Below are 14,973 nucleotides of genomic sequence, written 5' to 3'. Positions count from 1 at the left end.
GGGGTTTAGTGGGGTTCAGTTTAGGGGGTGTGGGGTTTAGTGGGGTTCGGTTTAGGGGGTGTGGGGTCTGGTTTAGGGGGTGTGGGGTTTAGGGGGTGTGGGGTTTAGGGGGGTTCGGTTTAGGGGGTGTGGGGTTTAGTGGGGTTCGGTTTAGGGGGTGTGGGGTTTAGGGGGTCTGGGGTTTAGGGGGTCTGGGGTTCAGTGGAGTCTGGTTTAGGGGGTGTGGGGTTTAGGGGGTGTGGGGTTTAGTGGGGTTCGGTTTAGGGGGTGTGGGGTTTAGTGGGGTTTGGTTTAGGGGGTGTGGGGTTTAGTGGGGTTCGGTTTAGGGGGTGTGGGGTTTAGGGGGTTTCAGTTTAGGGGGTGTGGGGTTTAGTGGGGTTCGGTTTAGGGGGTGTGGGGTTTACGGGGTTCGGTTTACGGGGTGTGGGGTTTAGTGGGGTTCGGTTTAGGGGGTGTGGGGTTTAGTGGGGTTCGGTTTAGGGGGTGTGGGGTTTAGTGGGGTTCGGTTTACGGGGTGTGGGGTTTAGTGGGGTTCGGTTTAGGGGGTGTGGGGTTTAGGGGGGTTCGGTTTAGGGGGTGTGGGGTTTAGTGGGGTTCGGTTTAGGGGGTGTGGGGTTTAGTGGGGTTCGGTTTAGGGGGTGTGGGGTTTAGTGGGGTTCGGTTTAGGGGGCTGTGGGGTAATTGGGGTTCGGTTTAGGGGTTTCTGGGGTCTGGTTTGCTGGAATTCTCACCTGTTTCTCTGGAATCGCACTCCTTTTCCCTCAAACGCCTCCTCCTCCTCCAGCTCAGTGGGTGAGGTGGGTTCCCAGTCCGGCGATTGTGCCCGGGAGTCTCTGTAAGGCCTGAAGATGCTCCCGCTGCCCCCTCGTTGGCCGTGGACCCCGGTCAAGGCCTGGCGACTCTCCTCTGTCTGCACCCCACGGTTCCTCGTCACCTCGCGCCTCTGCTTCCAATTCCGATCCCAGCTGGGCGGGTCGGGGGGAGGAGATGGTGGAGGGAGGGGAGGGGGAGAAACAGGAATTAGGTTTCAGGCGCTGCACCACACGGCGGAATAGCTAGCGGCGGGCGGCTGCGCGGAGCCTTACCAGAATTTGAGGATGATGCTAACAGCGGACAGCACAATGAAAACTGAGATGATCACGGTGACGTAGACCTGGGGGTCAGTTCCTGCGGAGAGGACGGGAAAAGTTAGGAAGAGAGGGAGTGTTGAGGGAGCTCTGTATTGTGTGGAGGGAGCTCTGTATCGTAGTGTGGTATCGTAGTGGTGGAGGGAGCTCTGTATTGTAGTGTTGGAGGGAGCTCTGTATTGTAGTGTAGAGGGAGCTCTGTATTGTAGTGTGGAGGGAGCTCTGTATTGTAGTGTGGAGGGAGCTCTGTATTGTAGTGTAGAGGGAGCTCTGTATTGTGGTGTGGAGGGACTCTGTATCGTAGTGTGGAGGGAGCTCTGTATTGTAGTGCTGGAGGGAGCTCTGTATTGTAGTGCAGAGGGAGCTCTGTATCGTAGTGTGGAGGGAGCTCTGTATTGTAGTGTGGAGGGAGCTCTGTATTGTAGTGTGGAGGGAGCTCTGTATTGTAGTGTGGAGGGAGCTCTGTATTGTAGTGCGAGGGAGCTCTGTATTGTAGTGTGGAGGGAGCTCTGTATGTAGTGTGGAGGGAGCTCTGTATTGTAGTGTGGAGGGAGCTCTGTATTGTAGTGTAGAGGGAGCTCTGTATTGTAGTGTAGAGGGAGCTCTGTATTGTAGTGTGGAGGGAGCTCTGTATTGTAGTGTGGAGGGAGCTCTGTATTGTAGTGTGGAGGGAGCTCTGTATTGTAGTGTGGAGGGAGCTCTGTATTGTAGTGTAGGAGGGAGCTCTGTATTGTAGTGTAGGGAGCCTGTATTGTAGTGTGAGGGAGCTCTGTATTGTAGTGTAGAGGGAGCTCTGCATTGTAGTGTAGAGGGAGCTCTGTATTGTAGTGTGGAGGGAGCTCTGTATTGTAGTGTGGAGGGAGCTCTGTATTGTAGTGTAGAGGGAGCTCTGTATTGTAGTGTAGAGGGAGCTCTGTATTGTAGTGTGGAGGGAGCTCTGTATGTAGTGTGGAGGGAGCTCTGTATTGTAGTGTGGAGGGAGCTCTGTATTGTAGTGTGGAGGGAGCTCTGTATTGTAGTGTAGAGGGAGCTCTGTATTGTGGTGCGGAGGGAGCTCTGTATTGTAGTGTAGAGGGAGCTCTGTATTGTAGTGTAGAGGGAGCTCTGTATTGTAGTGTGGAGGGAGCTCTGTATTGTAGTGTAGAGGGAGCTCTGTATTGTAGTGTAGAGGGAGCTCTGTATTGTGGTGCGGAGGGAGCTCTGTATTGTAGTGTAGAGGAGCTCTGTATTGTAGTGTAGAGGGAGCTCTGTATTGTAGTGTGGAGGGAGCTCTGTATTGTAGTGTAGAGGGAGCTCTGTATTGTAGTGTAGAGGGAGCTCTGTATTGTAGTGTGGAGGGAGCTCTGTATTGTAGTGTAGAGGGAGCTCTGTATTGTAGTGTAGACGGGAGCTCTGTATCGTAGTGTGGAGGGAGCTCTGTATTGTAGTGCAGAGGGAGCTCTGTATTGTAGTGTAGAGGGAGTTATTGTAGTGTAGAGGGAGCTCTGTATTGTAGTGTAGAGGGAGCTCAGTATCTGTAGTGCGGAGGGAGCTCTGTATGTGTGTAGAGGGAGCTCTCGTATTGTAGTGTAGAGGAGCTCTGTATTGTAGTGTAGAGGGAGCTCTGTATTGTAGTGTGGAGGGAGCTCTGTATTGTAGTGTGGAGGAGCTCTGTATTGTAGTGTGGAGGGAGCTCTGTATTGTAGTGTGGAGGGAGCTCTGTATTGTAGTGTGGAGGGAGCTCTGTATTGTAGTGTGGAGGGAGCTCTGTATTGTTAGTGTAGAGGGAGCTCTGTATTGTAGTGTGGAGGGAGCTCTGTATTGTAGTGTGGAGGGAGCTCTGTATTGTAGTGTGGAGGGAGCTCTGTATTGTAGTGTGGAGGAGCTCTGTATTGTAATGTAGAGGGAGCTCTGTATTGTAGTGTGGAGGGAGCTCTGTATTGTGGTGTAGAGGGAGCTCTGTATTGTAGTGTGGAGCGGAGCTCTGTATTGTAGTGTGGAGGGAGCTCTGTATTGTAGTGTGGAGGGAGCTCTGTATTGTAGTGTTGAGGAGCTCTGTATTGTAGTGTAGAGGGAGCTCTGTATTGTCGTGTGGAGGGAGCTCTGTATTGTAGTGTGGAGGGAGCTCTGTATTGTAGTGTAGAGGGAGCTCTGTATTGTAGTGTGGAGGGAGCTCTGTATTGTGGTGTAGAGGGAGCTCTGTATTGTAGTGTGGAGGGAGCTCTGTATTGTAGTGTGGAGGGAGCTCTGTATTGTAGTGTGGAGGGAGCTCTGTATTGTAGTGTGGAGGGAGCTCTGTATTGTAGTGTAGAGGGAGCTCTGTATTGTAGTGTGGAGGGAGCTCTGTATTGTAGTGTGGAGGGAGCTCTGTATTGCAGTGTAGAGGGAGCTCTGTATTGTAAGTGTGGAGGGAGCTCTGTATTGTGTGTAGAGGGAGCTCTGTATTGTAGTGTAGAGGGAGCTCTGTATTGTAGTGTGGAGGGAGCTCTGTATTGTAGTGTGGAGGGAGCTCTGTATTGTAGTGTTGAGGGAGCTCTGTATTGTAGTGTAGAGGGAGCTCTGTATTGTAGTGTAGAGGGAGCTCTGTATTGTAGTGTAGAGGGAGCTCTGTATTGTGGTGCGGAGGAGCTCTGTATGTAGTGTAGAGGGAGCTCTGTATTGTATGTAGAGGGAGCTCTGTATTGTAGTGTGGAGGGAGCTCTGTATTGTAGTGTAGAGGGAGCTCTGTATTGTAGTGTAGAGGGAGCTCTGTATTGCAGTGTGGAGGGAGCTCTGCATTGTAGTGTAGAGGGAGCTCTGTATTGTAGTGTGGAGGGAGCTCTGTATCGTAGTGTGGAGGGAGCTCTGTATTGTATTGCAGAGGGAGCTCTGTATTGTAGTGTAGAGGGAGCTCTGTATTGTAGTGCAGAGGGAGCTCTGTATTGTAGTGTAGAGGGAGCTCTGTATTGTAGTGCAGAGGGAGCTCTGTATTGTAGTGTAGAGGGAGCTCTGTATTGTGGTGTAGAGGGGAGCTCTGTATTGTAGTGTGGAGGGAGCTCTGTATTGTAGTGTGGAGGGAGCTCTGTATTGTAGTGTGAGGGAGCTCTGTATTGTAGTGTGGAGGGAGCTCTGTATTGTAGTGTGGAGGGAGCTCTGTATTGTAGTGTGGAGGGAGCTCTGTATTGTAGTGTGGAGGGAGCTCTGTTTGGAGGGAGCTCTGTATTGTAGTGTGGAGGGAGCTCTGTATTGTAGTGTGGAGGGAGCTCTGTATTGTAGTGTGGAAGGAGCTCTGTATTGTAGTGTAGAGGGAGCTCTGTATTGTAGTGTGGAGGGAGCTCTGTATTGTGGTGTAGAGGGAGCTCTGTATTGTCGTGTGGAGGGAGCTCTGTATTGTAGTGTAGAGGGAGCTCTGTATTGTAGTGTGGAGGGAGCTCTGTATTGTAGTGTAGAGGGAGCTCTGTTTTGTAGTGTGGAGGGAGCTCTGTATTGTAGTGTAGAGGGAGCTCTGTATTGTAGTGTGGAGGGAGCTCTGTATTGTAGTGTAGAGGGAGCTCTGTATTGTGGTGTAGAGGGAGCTCTGTATTGTAGTGTGGAGGGAGCTCTGTATTGTGGTGTAGAGGGAGCTCTGTATTGTAGTGTGGAGGGAGCTCTGTATTGTAGTGTGGAGGGAGCTCTGTATTGTAGTGCGGAGGGAGCTCTGTATTGTGGTGTTGAGGGAGCTCTGTATTGTAGTGTAGAGGGAGCTCTATATTGTATTGTCGGAGGGAGCTCTGTATTGTAGTGTGGAGGGAGCTCTGTATTGTAGTGTAGAGGGAGCTCTGTATTGTGGTGTAGAGGGAGCTCTGTATTGTAGTGTAGAGGGAGCTCTGTATTGTGGTGTAGAGGGAGCTCTGTATTGTAGTGTGGAGGGAGCTCTGTATTGTAGTGTAGAGGGAGCTCTGTATTGTAGTGTGGAGGGAGCTCTGTATTGTAGTGTGGAGGGAGCTCTGTATTGTAGTGTGGAGGGAGCTCTGTATTGTGGTGTAGAGGGAGCTCTGTATTGTAGTGTAGAGGGAGCTCTGTATTGTAGTGTGGAGGGAGCTCTGTATTGTAGTGTGGAGGGAGCTCTGTATTGTGGTGTGGAGGGAGCTCTGTATTGTAGTGTGGAGGGAGCTCTGTATTGTAGTGTAGAGGGAGCTCTGTATTGTAGTGTAGAGGGAGCTCTGTATTGTAGTGTGGAGGGAGCTCTGTATTGTAGTGTAGAGGGAGCTCTGTATTGTAGTGTGGAGGGAGCTCTGTATTGTAGTGTAGAGGGAGCTCTGTATTGTAGTGTGGAGGGAGCTCTGTATTGTAGTGTGGAGGGAGCTCTGTATTGTAGTGTAGAGGGAGCTCTGTATTGTAGTGTGGAGGGAGCTCTGTATTGTGGTGTGGAGGGAGCTCTGTATTGTAGTGTGGAGGGAGCTCTGTATTGTAGTGTGGAGGGAGCTCTGTATTGTAGTGTGGAGGGAGCTCTGTATTGTAGTGTAGAGGGAGCTCTGTATTGTAGTGTGGAGGGAGCTCTGTATTGTAGTGCGGAGGGAGCTCTGTATTGTAGTGCGGAGGGAGCTCTGTATTGTAGTGCGGAGGGAGCTCTGTATTGTAGTGTGGAGGGAGCTCTGTATTGTAGTGCGGAGGGAGCTCTGTATTGTAGTGTGGAGGGAGCTCTGTATTGTAGTGTGGAGGGAGCTCTGTATTGTAGTGTCGGAGGGAGCTCTGTATTGTAGTGTGGAGGGAGCTCTGTATTGTAGTGTAGAGGGAGCTCTGTATTGTAGTGTAGAGGGAGCTCTGTATTGTAGTGTAGAGGGAGCTCTGTATTGTAGTGTGGAGGGAGCTCTGAATTGTAGTGTGGAGGGAGCACTGTATTGTCGTGTGGAGGGAGCTCTGTATTGTCGTGTAGAGGTAGCTCTGTATTGTAGTGTGGAGGGAGCTCTCTATTGTAGTGTGGAGGGAGCTCTGTATTGTAGTGTAGAGGGAGCTCTGTATTGTAGTGTAGAGGGAGCTCTGTATTGTAGTGTAGAGGGAGCTCTGTATTGTAGTGTAGAGGGAGCTCCGTATTGTGGTGTAGAGGGAGCTCTGTATTGTAGTGTAGAGGGAGCTCTGTATTGTAGTGTGGAGGGAGCTCTGTATTGTAGTGTGGAGGGAGCTCTGTATTGTGTAGGGGGAGCTCTGTATTGTAGTGTAGAGGGAGCTCTGTATTGTAGTGTAGAGGGAGCTCTGTATTGTCGTGTGGAGGGAGCTCTGTATTGTAGTGTAGAGGGAGCTCTGTATTGTAGTGTGGAGGGAGCTCTGTATTGTAGTGTAGAGGGAGCTCTGTATTGTAGTGTAGAGGGAGCTCTGTATTGTAGTGTAGAGGGAGCTCTGTATTGTAGTGTGGAGGGAGCTCTGTATTGTAGTGTAGAGGGAGCTCTGTATTGTAGTGTGGAGGGAGCTCTGTATTGTAGTGTGGAGGGAGCTCTGTATTGTAGTGTAGAGGGAGCTCTGTATTGTAGTGTGGAGGGAGCTCTGTATTGTAGTGTGGAGGGAGCTCTGTATTGTAGTGTGGAGGGAGCTCTGTATTGTAGTGTAGAGGGAGCTCTGTATTGTAGTGTAGAGGGAGCTCTGTATTGTAGTGTAGAGGGAGCTCTGTATTGTGGTGTGGAGGGAGCTCTGTATTGTAGTGTGGAGGGAGCTCTGTATTGTAGTGTGGAGGGAGCTCTGTATTGTAGTGTAGAGGGAGCTCTGTATTGTAGTGTGGAGGGAGCTCTGTATTGTAGTGTAGAGGGAGCTCTGTATTGTAGTGTAGAGGGAGCTCTGTATTGTAGTGTGGAGGGAGCTCTGTATTGTAGTGTGGAGGGAGCTCTGTATTGTAGTGTAGAGGGAGCTCTGTGTCGTAGTGTAGAGGGAGCTCTGTATTGTAGTGTAGAGGGAGCTCTGTATTGTAGTGTGGAGGGAGCTCTGTATTGTAGTGTAGAGGGAGCTCTGTATTGTAGTGTAGAGGGAGCTCTGTATTGTAGTGTAGAGGGAGCTCTGTATTGTGGTGTAGAGGGAGCTCTGTATTGTGGTGTGGAGGGAGCTCTGTATTGTGGTGTGGAGGGAGCTCTGTATTGTAGTGTGGAGGGAGCTCTGTATTGTAGTGTGGAGGGAGCTCTGTATTGTAGTGTGGAGGGAGCTCTCTATTGTAGTGTAGAGGGAGCTCTGTATTGTAGTGTGGAGGGAGCTCTGTATTGTAGTGTGGAGGGAGCTCTGTATTGTAGTGCGGAGGGAGCTCTGTATTGTAGTGCGGAGGGAGCTCTGTATTGTAGTGTGGAGGGAGCTCTGTATTGTAGTGCGGAGGGAGCTCTGTATTGTAGTGTGGAGGGAGCTCTGTATTGTAGTGTGGAGGGAGCTCTGTATTGTAGTGTCGGAGGGAGCTCTGTATTGTAGTGTGGAGGGAGCTCTGTATTGTAGTGTAGAGGGAGCTCTGTATTGTAGTGCGGAGGGAGCTCTGTATTGTAGTGTAGAGGGAGCTCTGTATTGTAGTGTGGAGGGAGCTCTGAATTGTAGTGTGGAGGGAGCACTGTATTGTCGTGTGGAGGGAGCTCTGTATTGTCGTGTAGAGGTAGCTCTGTATTGTAGTGTGGAGGGAGCTCTCTATTGTAGTGTGGAGGGAGCTCTGTATTGTAGTGTAGAGGGAGCTCTGTATTGTAGTGTAGAGGGAGCTCTGTATTGTAGTGTAGAGGGAGCTCTGTATTGTAGTGTAGAGGGAGCTCTGTATTGTGGTGTAGAGGGAGCTCTGTATTGTAGTGTAGAGGGAGCTCTGTATTGTAGTGTGGAGGGAGCTCTGTATTGTAGTGTGGAGGGAGCTCTGTATTGTGTAGGGGGAGCTCTGTATTGTAGTGTAGAGGGAGCTCTGTATTGTAGTGTAGAGGGAGCTCTGTATTGTCGTGTGGAGGGAGCTCTGTATTGTAGTGTGGAGGGAGCTCTGTATTGTAGTGTGGAGGGAGCTCTGTATTGTAGTGTAGAGGGAGCTCTGTATTGTAGTTTAGAGGGAGCTCTGTATTGTAGTGTAGAGGGAGCTCTGTATTGTAGTGTGGAGGGAGCTCTGTATTGTAGTGTGGAGGGAGCTCTGTATTGTAGTGTAGAGGGAGCTCTGTATTGTAGTGTGGAGGGAGCTCTGTATTGTGGTGTGGAGGGAGCTCTGTATTGTAGTGTGGAGGGAGCTCTGTATTGTAGTGTGGAGGGAGCTCTGTATTGTAGTGTGGAGGGAGCTCTGTATTGTAGTGTAGAGGGAGCTCTGTATTGTAGTGTGGAGGGAGCTCTGTATTGTAGTGTGGAGGGAGCTCTGTATTGTAGTGCGGAGGGAGCTCTGTATTGTAGTGCGGAGGGAGCTCTGTATTGTAGTGTGGAGGGAGCTCTGTATTGTAGTGCGGAGGGAGCTCTGTATTGTAGTGTGGAGGGAGCTCTGTATTGTAGTGTGGAGGGAGCTCTGTATTGTAGTGTCGGAGGGAGCTCTGTATTGTAGTGTGGAGGGAGCTCTGTATTGTAGTGTAGAGGGAGCTCTGTATTGTAGTGTAGAGGGAGCTCTGTATTGTAGTGTAGAGGGAGCTCTGTATTGTAGTGTGGAGGGAGCTCTGAATTGTAGTGTGGAGGGAGCACTGTATTGTCGTGTGGAGGGAGCTCTGTATTGTCGTGTAGAGGTAGCTCTGTATTGTAGTGTGGAGGGAGCTCTCTATTGTAGTGTGGAGGGAGCTCTGTATTGTAGTGTAGAGGGAGCTCTGTATTGTAGTGTAGAGGGAGCTCTGTATTGTAGTGTAGAGGGAGCTCTGTATTGTAGTGTAGAGGGAGCTCCGTATTGTGGTGTAGAGGGAGCTCTGTATTGTAGTGTAGAGGGAGCTCTGTATTGTAGTGTGGAGGGAGCTCTGTATTGTAGTGTGGAGGGAGCTCTGTATTGTGTAGGGGGAGCTCTGTATTGTAGTGTAGAGGGAGCTCTGTATTGTAGTGTAGAGGGAGCTCTGTATTGTCGTGTGGAGGGAGCTCTGTATTGTAGTGTAGAGGGAGCTCTGTATTGTAGTGTGGAGGGAGCTCTGTATTGTAGTGTAGAGGGAGCTCTGTATTGTAGTGTAGAGGGAGCTCTGTATTGTAGTGTGGAGGGAGCTCTGTATTGTAGTGTAGAGGGAGCTCTGTATTGTAGTGTGGAGGGAGCTCTGTATCGTAGTGTGGAGGGAGCTCTGTCTCGTAGTGTGGAGGGAGCTCTGTATTGTAGTGTGGAGGGAGCTCTGTATTGTAGTGTAGAGGGAGCTCTGTATTGTAGTGTGGAGGGAGCTCTGTATTGTAGTGTGGAGGGAGCTCTGTATTGTAGTGTGGAAGGGAGCTCTGTATTGTAGTGTAGAGGGAGCTCTGTATTGTAGTGTGGAGGGAGCTCTGTATTGTAGTGTAGAGGGAGCTCTGTATTGTAGTGTGGAGGGAGCTCTGTATTGTAGTGTGGAGGGAGCTCTGTATTGTAGTGTAGAGGGAGCTCTGTATTGTAGTGTGGAGGGAGCTCTGTATTGTAGTGTGGAGGGAGCTCTGTATTGTAGTGTGGAGGGAGCTCTGTATTGTAGTGTAGAGGGAGCTCTGTATTGTAGTGTAGAGGGAGCTCTGTTGTAGTGTAGGGGCTCTGTATTGTAGTGAGAGGGAGCTCTGTATTGTGGTGTGGAGGGAGCTCTGTATTGTAGTGTGGAGGGAGCTCTGTATTGTAGTGTGGAGGGAGCTCTGTATTGTAGTGTAGAGGGAGCTCTGTATTGTAGTGTGGAGGGAGCTCTGTATTGTAGTGTAGAGGGAGCTCTGTATTGTAGTGTAGAGGGAGCTCTGTATTGTAGTGTGGAGGGAGCTCTGTATTGTAGTGTGGAGGGAGCTCTGTATTGTAGTGTAGAGGGAGCTCTGTGTCGTAGTGTAGAGGGAGCTCTGTATTGTAGTGTAGAGGGAGCTCTGTATTGTAGTGTGGAGGGAGCTCTGTATTGTAGTGTAGAGGGAGCTCTGTATTGTAGTGTAGAGGGAGCTCTGTATTGTAGTGTAGAGGGAGCTCTGTATTGTGGTGTAGAGGGAGCTCTGTATTGTGGTGTGGAGGGAGCTCTGTATTGTGGTGTGGAGGGAGCTCTGTATTGTAGTGTGGAGGGAGCTCTGTATTGTAGTGTGGAGGGAGCTCTGTATTGTAGTGTGGAGGGAGCTCTCTATTGTAGTGTAGAGGGAGCTCTGTATTGTAGTGTGGAGGGAGCTCTGTATTGTAGTGTGGAGGGAGCTCTGTATTGTAGTGCGGAGGGAGCTCTGTATTGTAGTGCGGAGGGAGCTCTGTATTGTAGTGTGGAGGGAGCTCTGTATTGTAGTGCGGAGGGAGCTCTGTATTGGTAGTGTGGAGGGAGCTCTGTATTGTAGTGTGGAGGGAGCTCTGTATTGTAGTGTCGGAGGGAGCTCTGTATTGTAGTGTGGAGGGAGCTCTGTATTGTAGTGTAGAGGGAGCTCTGTATTGTAGTGCGGAGGGAGCTCTGTATTGTAGTGTAGAGGGAGCTCTGTATTGTAGTGTGGAGGGAGCTCTGAATTGTAGTGTGGAGGGAGCACTGTATTGTCGTGTGGAGGGAGCTCTGTATTGTCGTGTAGAGGTAGCTCTGTATTGTAGTGTGGAGGGAGCTCTCTATTGTAGTGTGGAGGGAGCTCTGTATTGTAGTGTAGAGGGAGCTCTGTATTGTAGTGTAGAGGGAGCTCTGTATTGTAGTGTAGAGGGAGCTCTGTATTGTAGTGTAGAGGGAGCTCTGTATTGTGGTGTAGAGGGAGCTCTGTATTGTAGTGTAGAGGGAGCTCTGTATTGTAGTGTGGAGGGAGCTCTGTATTGTAGTGTGGAGGGAGCTCTGTATTGTGTAGGGGAGCTCTGTATTGTAGTGTAGAGGGAGCTCTGTATTGTAGTGTAGAGGGAGCTCTGTATTGTCGTGTGGAGGGAGCTCTGTATTGTAGTGTGGAGGGAGCTCTGTATTGTAGTGTGGAGGGAGCTCTGTATTGTAGTGTAGAGGGAGCTCTGTATTGTAGTTTAGAGGGAGCTCTGTATTGTAGTGTAGAGGGAGCTCTGTATTGTAGTGTGGAGGGAGCTCTGTATTGTAGTGTAGAGGGAGCTCTGTATTGTAGTGTGGAGGGAGCTCTGTATTGTAGTGTAGAGGGAGCTCTGTATTGTAGTGTAGAGGGAGCTCTGTATTGTAGTGTAGAGGGAGCTCTGTATTGTAGTGTGGAGGGAGCTCTGTATTGTAGTGTAGAGGGAGCTCTGTATTGTAGTGTGGAGGGAGCTCTGTATTGTAGTGTGGAGGGAGCTCTGTATTGTAGTGTGGAGGGAGCTCTGTATTGTAGTGTGGAGGGAGCTCTGTATTGTAGTGTGGAGGGAGCTCTGTATTGTAGTGTGGAGGGAGCTCTGTATTGTAGTGTAGAGGGAGCTCTGTATTGTAGTGTAGAGGGAGCTCTGTATTGTAGTGTAGAGGGAGCTCTGTATTGTGGTGTGGAGGGAGCTCTGTATTGTAGTGTGGAGGGAGCTCTGTATTGTAGTGTGGAGGGAGCTCTGTATTGTAGTGTAGAGGGAGCTCTGTATTGTAGTGTGGAGGGAGCTCTGTATTGTAGTGTAGAGGGAGCTCTGTATTGTAGTGTGGAGGGAGCTCTGTATTGTAGTGTAGAGGGAGCTCTGTATTGTAGTGTGGAGGGAGCTCTGTATTGTAGTGTGGAGGGAGCTCTGTATTGTGGTGTAGAGGGAGCTCTGTATTGTAGTGTAGAGGGAGCTCTGTATTGTAGTGTGGAGGGAGCTCTGTATTGTAGTGTGGAGGGAGCTCTGTATTGTAGTGTAGAGGGAGCTCTGTGTCGTAGTGTAGAGGGAGCTCTGTATTGTAGTGTAGAGGGAGCTCTGTATTGTAGTGTGGAGGGAGCTCTGTATTGTAGTGTAGAGGGAGCTCTGTATTGTAGTGTAGAGGGAGCTCTGTATTGTAGTGTAGAGGGAGCTCTGTATTGTGGTGTAGAGGGAGCTCTGTATTGTAGTGTGGAGGGAGCTCTGTATTGTAGTGTGGAGGGAGCTCTGTATTGTAGTGTGGAGGGAGCTCTGTATTGTAGTGTGGAGGGAGCTCTGTATTGTAGTGTGGAGGGAGCTCTGTATTGTAGTGTGGAGGGAGCTCTGTATTGTAGTGTAGAGGGAGCTCTGTATTGTAGTGTAGAGGGAGCTCTGTATCGTAGTGTAGAGGGAGCTCTGTATCGTAGTGTCGAGGGAGCTCTGTATCGTAGTGTCGAGGGAGCTCTGTATCGTAGTGTGGAGGGAGCTCTGTATCGTAGTGTGGAGGGAGCTCTGTATTGTAGTGTGGAGGGAGCTCTGTATTGTAGTGTGGAGGGAGCTCTGTATTGTGGTGTGGAGGGAGCTCTGTGTCGTAGTGTGGAGGGAGCTCTGTATCGTAGTGTGGAGGGAGCTCTGTATTGTAGTGTGGAGGAAGCTCTGTATTGTAGTGTAGAGGGAGCTCTGTATCGTAGTGTGGAGGGAGCTCTGTGTCGTAGTGTGGAGGGAGCTCTGTATCGTAGTGTGGAGGGAGCTCTGTGTCGTAGTGTGGAGGGAGCTCTGTGTCGTAGTGTGGAGGGAGCTCTGTATTGTAGTGTGGAGGGAGCTATGTATTGTAGTGTGGAGGGAGCTCTGTATTGTAGTGCGGAGGGAGCTCTGTATTGTAGTGTGGAGGGAGCTCTGTATTGTAGTGTCGAGGGAGCTCTGTATTGTAGTGTGGAGGGAGCTCTGTATTGTAGTGTAGAGGGAGCTCTGTATTGTAGTGTGGAGGGAGCTCTGTATTGTAGTGTAGAGGGAGCTCTGTATTGTCGTGTGGAGGCAGCTCTGTATTGTAGTGTAGAGGGAGCTCTGTATTGTAGTGTGGAGGGAGCTCTGTATTGTAGTGTAGAGGGAGCTCTGTATTGTAGTGTAGAGGGAGCTCTGTATTGTAGTGTAGAGGGAGCTCTGTATTGTAGTGTGGAGGGAGCTCTGTATTGTAGTGTGGAGGGAGCTCTGTATTGTAGTGTGGAGGGAGCTCTGTATTGTAGTGTGGAGGGAGCTCTGTATTGTGGTGTGGAGGGAGCTCTGTGTCGTAGTGTGGAGGGAGCTCTGTATCGTAGTGTGGAGGGAGCTCTGTATCGTAGTGTGGAGGAAGCTCTGTATTGTAGTGTAGAGGGAGCTCTGTGTCGTAGTGTGGAGGGAGCTCTGTGTCGTAGTGTGGAGGGAGCTCTGTATCGTAGTGTGGAGGGAGCTCTGTATTGTGGTGTGGAGGGAGCTCTGTATTGTAGTGTGGAGGGAGCTCTGTATTGTAGGGTAGAGGGAGCTCTGTATTGTAGTGTAGAGGGAGCTCTGTATTGTAGTGTGGAGGGAGCTCTGTATTGTAGTGTGGAGGGAGCTCTGTATTGTAGTGTGGAGGGAGCTCTGTATTGTAGTGTGGAGGGAGCTCTGTATTGTAGTGTGGAGGGAGCTCTGTATTGTAGTGTAGAGGGAGCTCTGTATTGTAGTGTGGAGGGAGCTCTGTATTGTAGTGTGGAGGGAGCTCTGTATTGTAGTGTGGAGGGAGCTCTGTATTGTAGTGTGGAGGGAGCTCTGTATTGTAGTGTGGAGGGAGCTCTGTATTGTAGTGTGGAGGGAGCTCTGTATTGTAGTGTGGAGGGAGCTCTGTATTGTAGTGTAGAGGGAGCTCTCTATTGTAGTGTGGAGGGAGCTCTGTATTGTAGTGTAGAGGGAGCTCTGTATTGTAGTGTGGAGGGAGCTCTGTATTGTACTGTAGAGGGAGCTCTGTATTGTAGTGTAGAGGGAGCTCTGTATTGTAGTGTGGAGGGAGCTCTGTATTGTAGTGTAGAGGGAGCTCTCTATTGTAGTGTGGAGGGAGCTCTGTATTGTAGTGTCGAGGGAGCTCTGTATCGTCGTGTTGAGGGAGCTCTGTATCGTCGTGTTGAGGGAGCTCTGTATTGTCGTGTGGAGGGAGCTCTGTATTGTAGTGTGGAGGGAGCTCTGTATTGTAGTGTGGAGGGAGCTCTGTATTGTAGTGTGGAGGGAGCTCTGTATTGTGGTGTGGAGGGAGCTCTGTGTCGTAGTGTGGAGGGAGCTCTGTATCGTAGTGTGGAGGGAGCTCTGTATCGTAGTGTGGAGGAAGCTCTGTATGGTAGTGTAGAGGGAGCTCTGTGTCGTAGTGTGGAGGGAGCTCTGTGTCGTAGTGTGGAGGGAGCTCTGTATCGTAGTGTGGAGGGAGCTCTGTATTGTAGTGTAGAGGGAGCTCTGTATTGTGGTGTGGAGGGAGCTCTGTATTGTAGTGTGGAGGGAGCTCTGTATTGTAGTGTGGAGGGAGCTCTGTATTGTAGTGTGGAGGGAGCTCTGTATTGTAGTGTGGAGGGAGCTCTGTATTGTAGTGTGGAGGGAGCTCTGTATTGTAGTGTGGAGGGAGCTCTGTATTGTGGTGTGGAGGGAGCTCTGTATTGTAGTGTGGAGGGAGCTCTGTATTGTAGTGTGGAGGGAGCTCTGTATTGTAGTGTGGAGGGAGCTCTGTATTGTCGTGTGGAGGGAGCTCTGTATTGTAGTGTGGAGGGAGCTCTGTATTGTAGTGTGGAGGGAGCTCTGTATTGTAGTGTGGAGGGAGCTCTGTATTGTAGTGTAGAGGGAGCTCTGTATTGTAGTGTGGAGGGAGCTCTGTATTGTGTAGAGGGAGCTCTGTATTGTAGTGTGGAGGGAGCTCTGTATTGTAGTGTGGAGGGAGCTCTGTATTGTAGTGCGGAGGGAGCTCTGTATTGTAGTGTGGAGGGAGCTCTGTATTGTAGTGTGGAGGGAGCTCTGTATTGTAGTGTAGAGGGAGCTCTGTATTGTAGTGTGGAGGGAGCTCTGTATTGTAGTGTAGAGGGAGCTCTGTAT

At 50.2% G+C, this 14,973-nt stretch overlaps 1 protein-coding gene across 1 annotated transcript in view; it reads right to left on the bottom strand.

Annotated features, from left to right (window-relative positions):
- Positions 1-731: 731 nt before the first annotated feature.
- pianp (PILR alpha associated neural protein) overlaps positions 732-14,973 on the bottom strand; it is a gene marked incomplete at its 3' end in the record, with an annotated part of 17,091 nt that continues 2,849 nt past the window's right edge. The window contains exons 3-4 of the mRNA XM_067977286.1: positions 1,086-1,167; positions 732-965 (exon numbers count right to left, since the gene is read on the bottom strand). Of these exons, the coding sequence (XP_067833387.1) occupies positions 732-965; positions 1,086-1,167 (316 nt within the window). The remainder of the gene's footprint in view (positions 966-1,085; positions 1,168-14,973) is intronic.

Source organism: Heptranchias perlo, unplaced genomic scaffold (genome assembly GCF_035084215.1).
Source record: "Heptranchias perlo isolate sHepPer1 unplaced genomic scaffold, sHepPer1.hap1 HAP1_SCAFFOLD_1395, whole genome shotgun sequence".
Classification (NCBI taxonomy): Eukaryota; Metazoa; Chordata; class Chondrichthyes; order Hexanchiformes; family Hexanchidae; genus Heptranchias; species Heptranchias perlo.
Note: the sequence above shows the minus strand (reverse complement) of the source record. Positions and strands in the feature narration are given on the sequence as shown.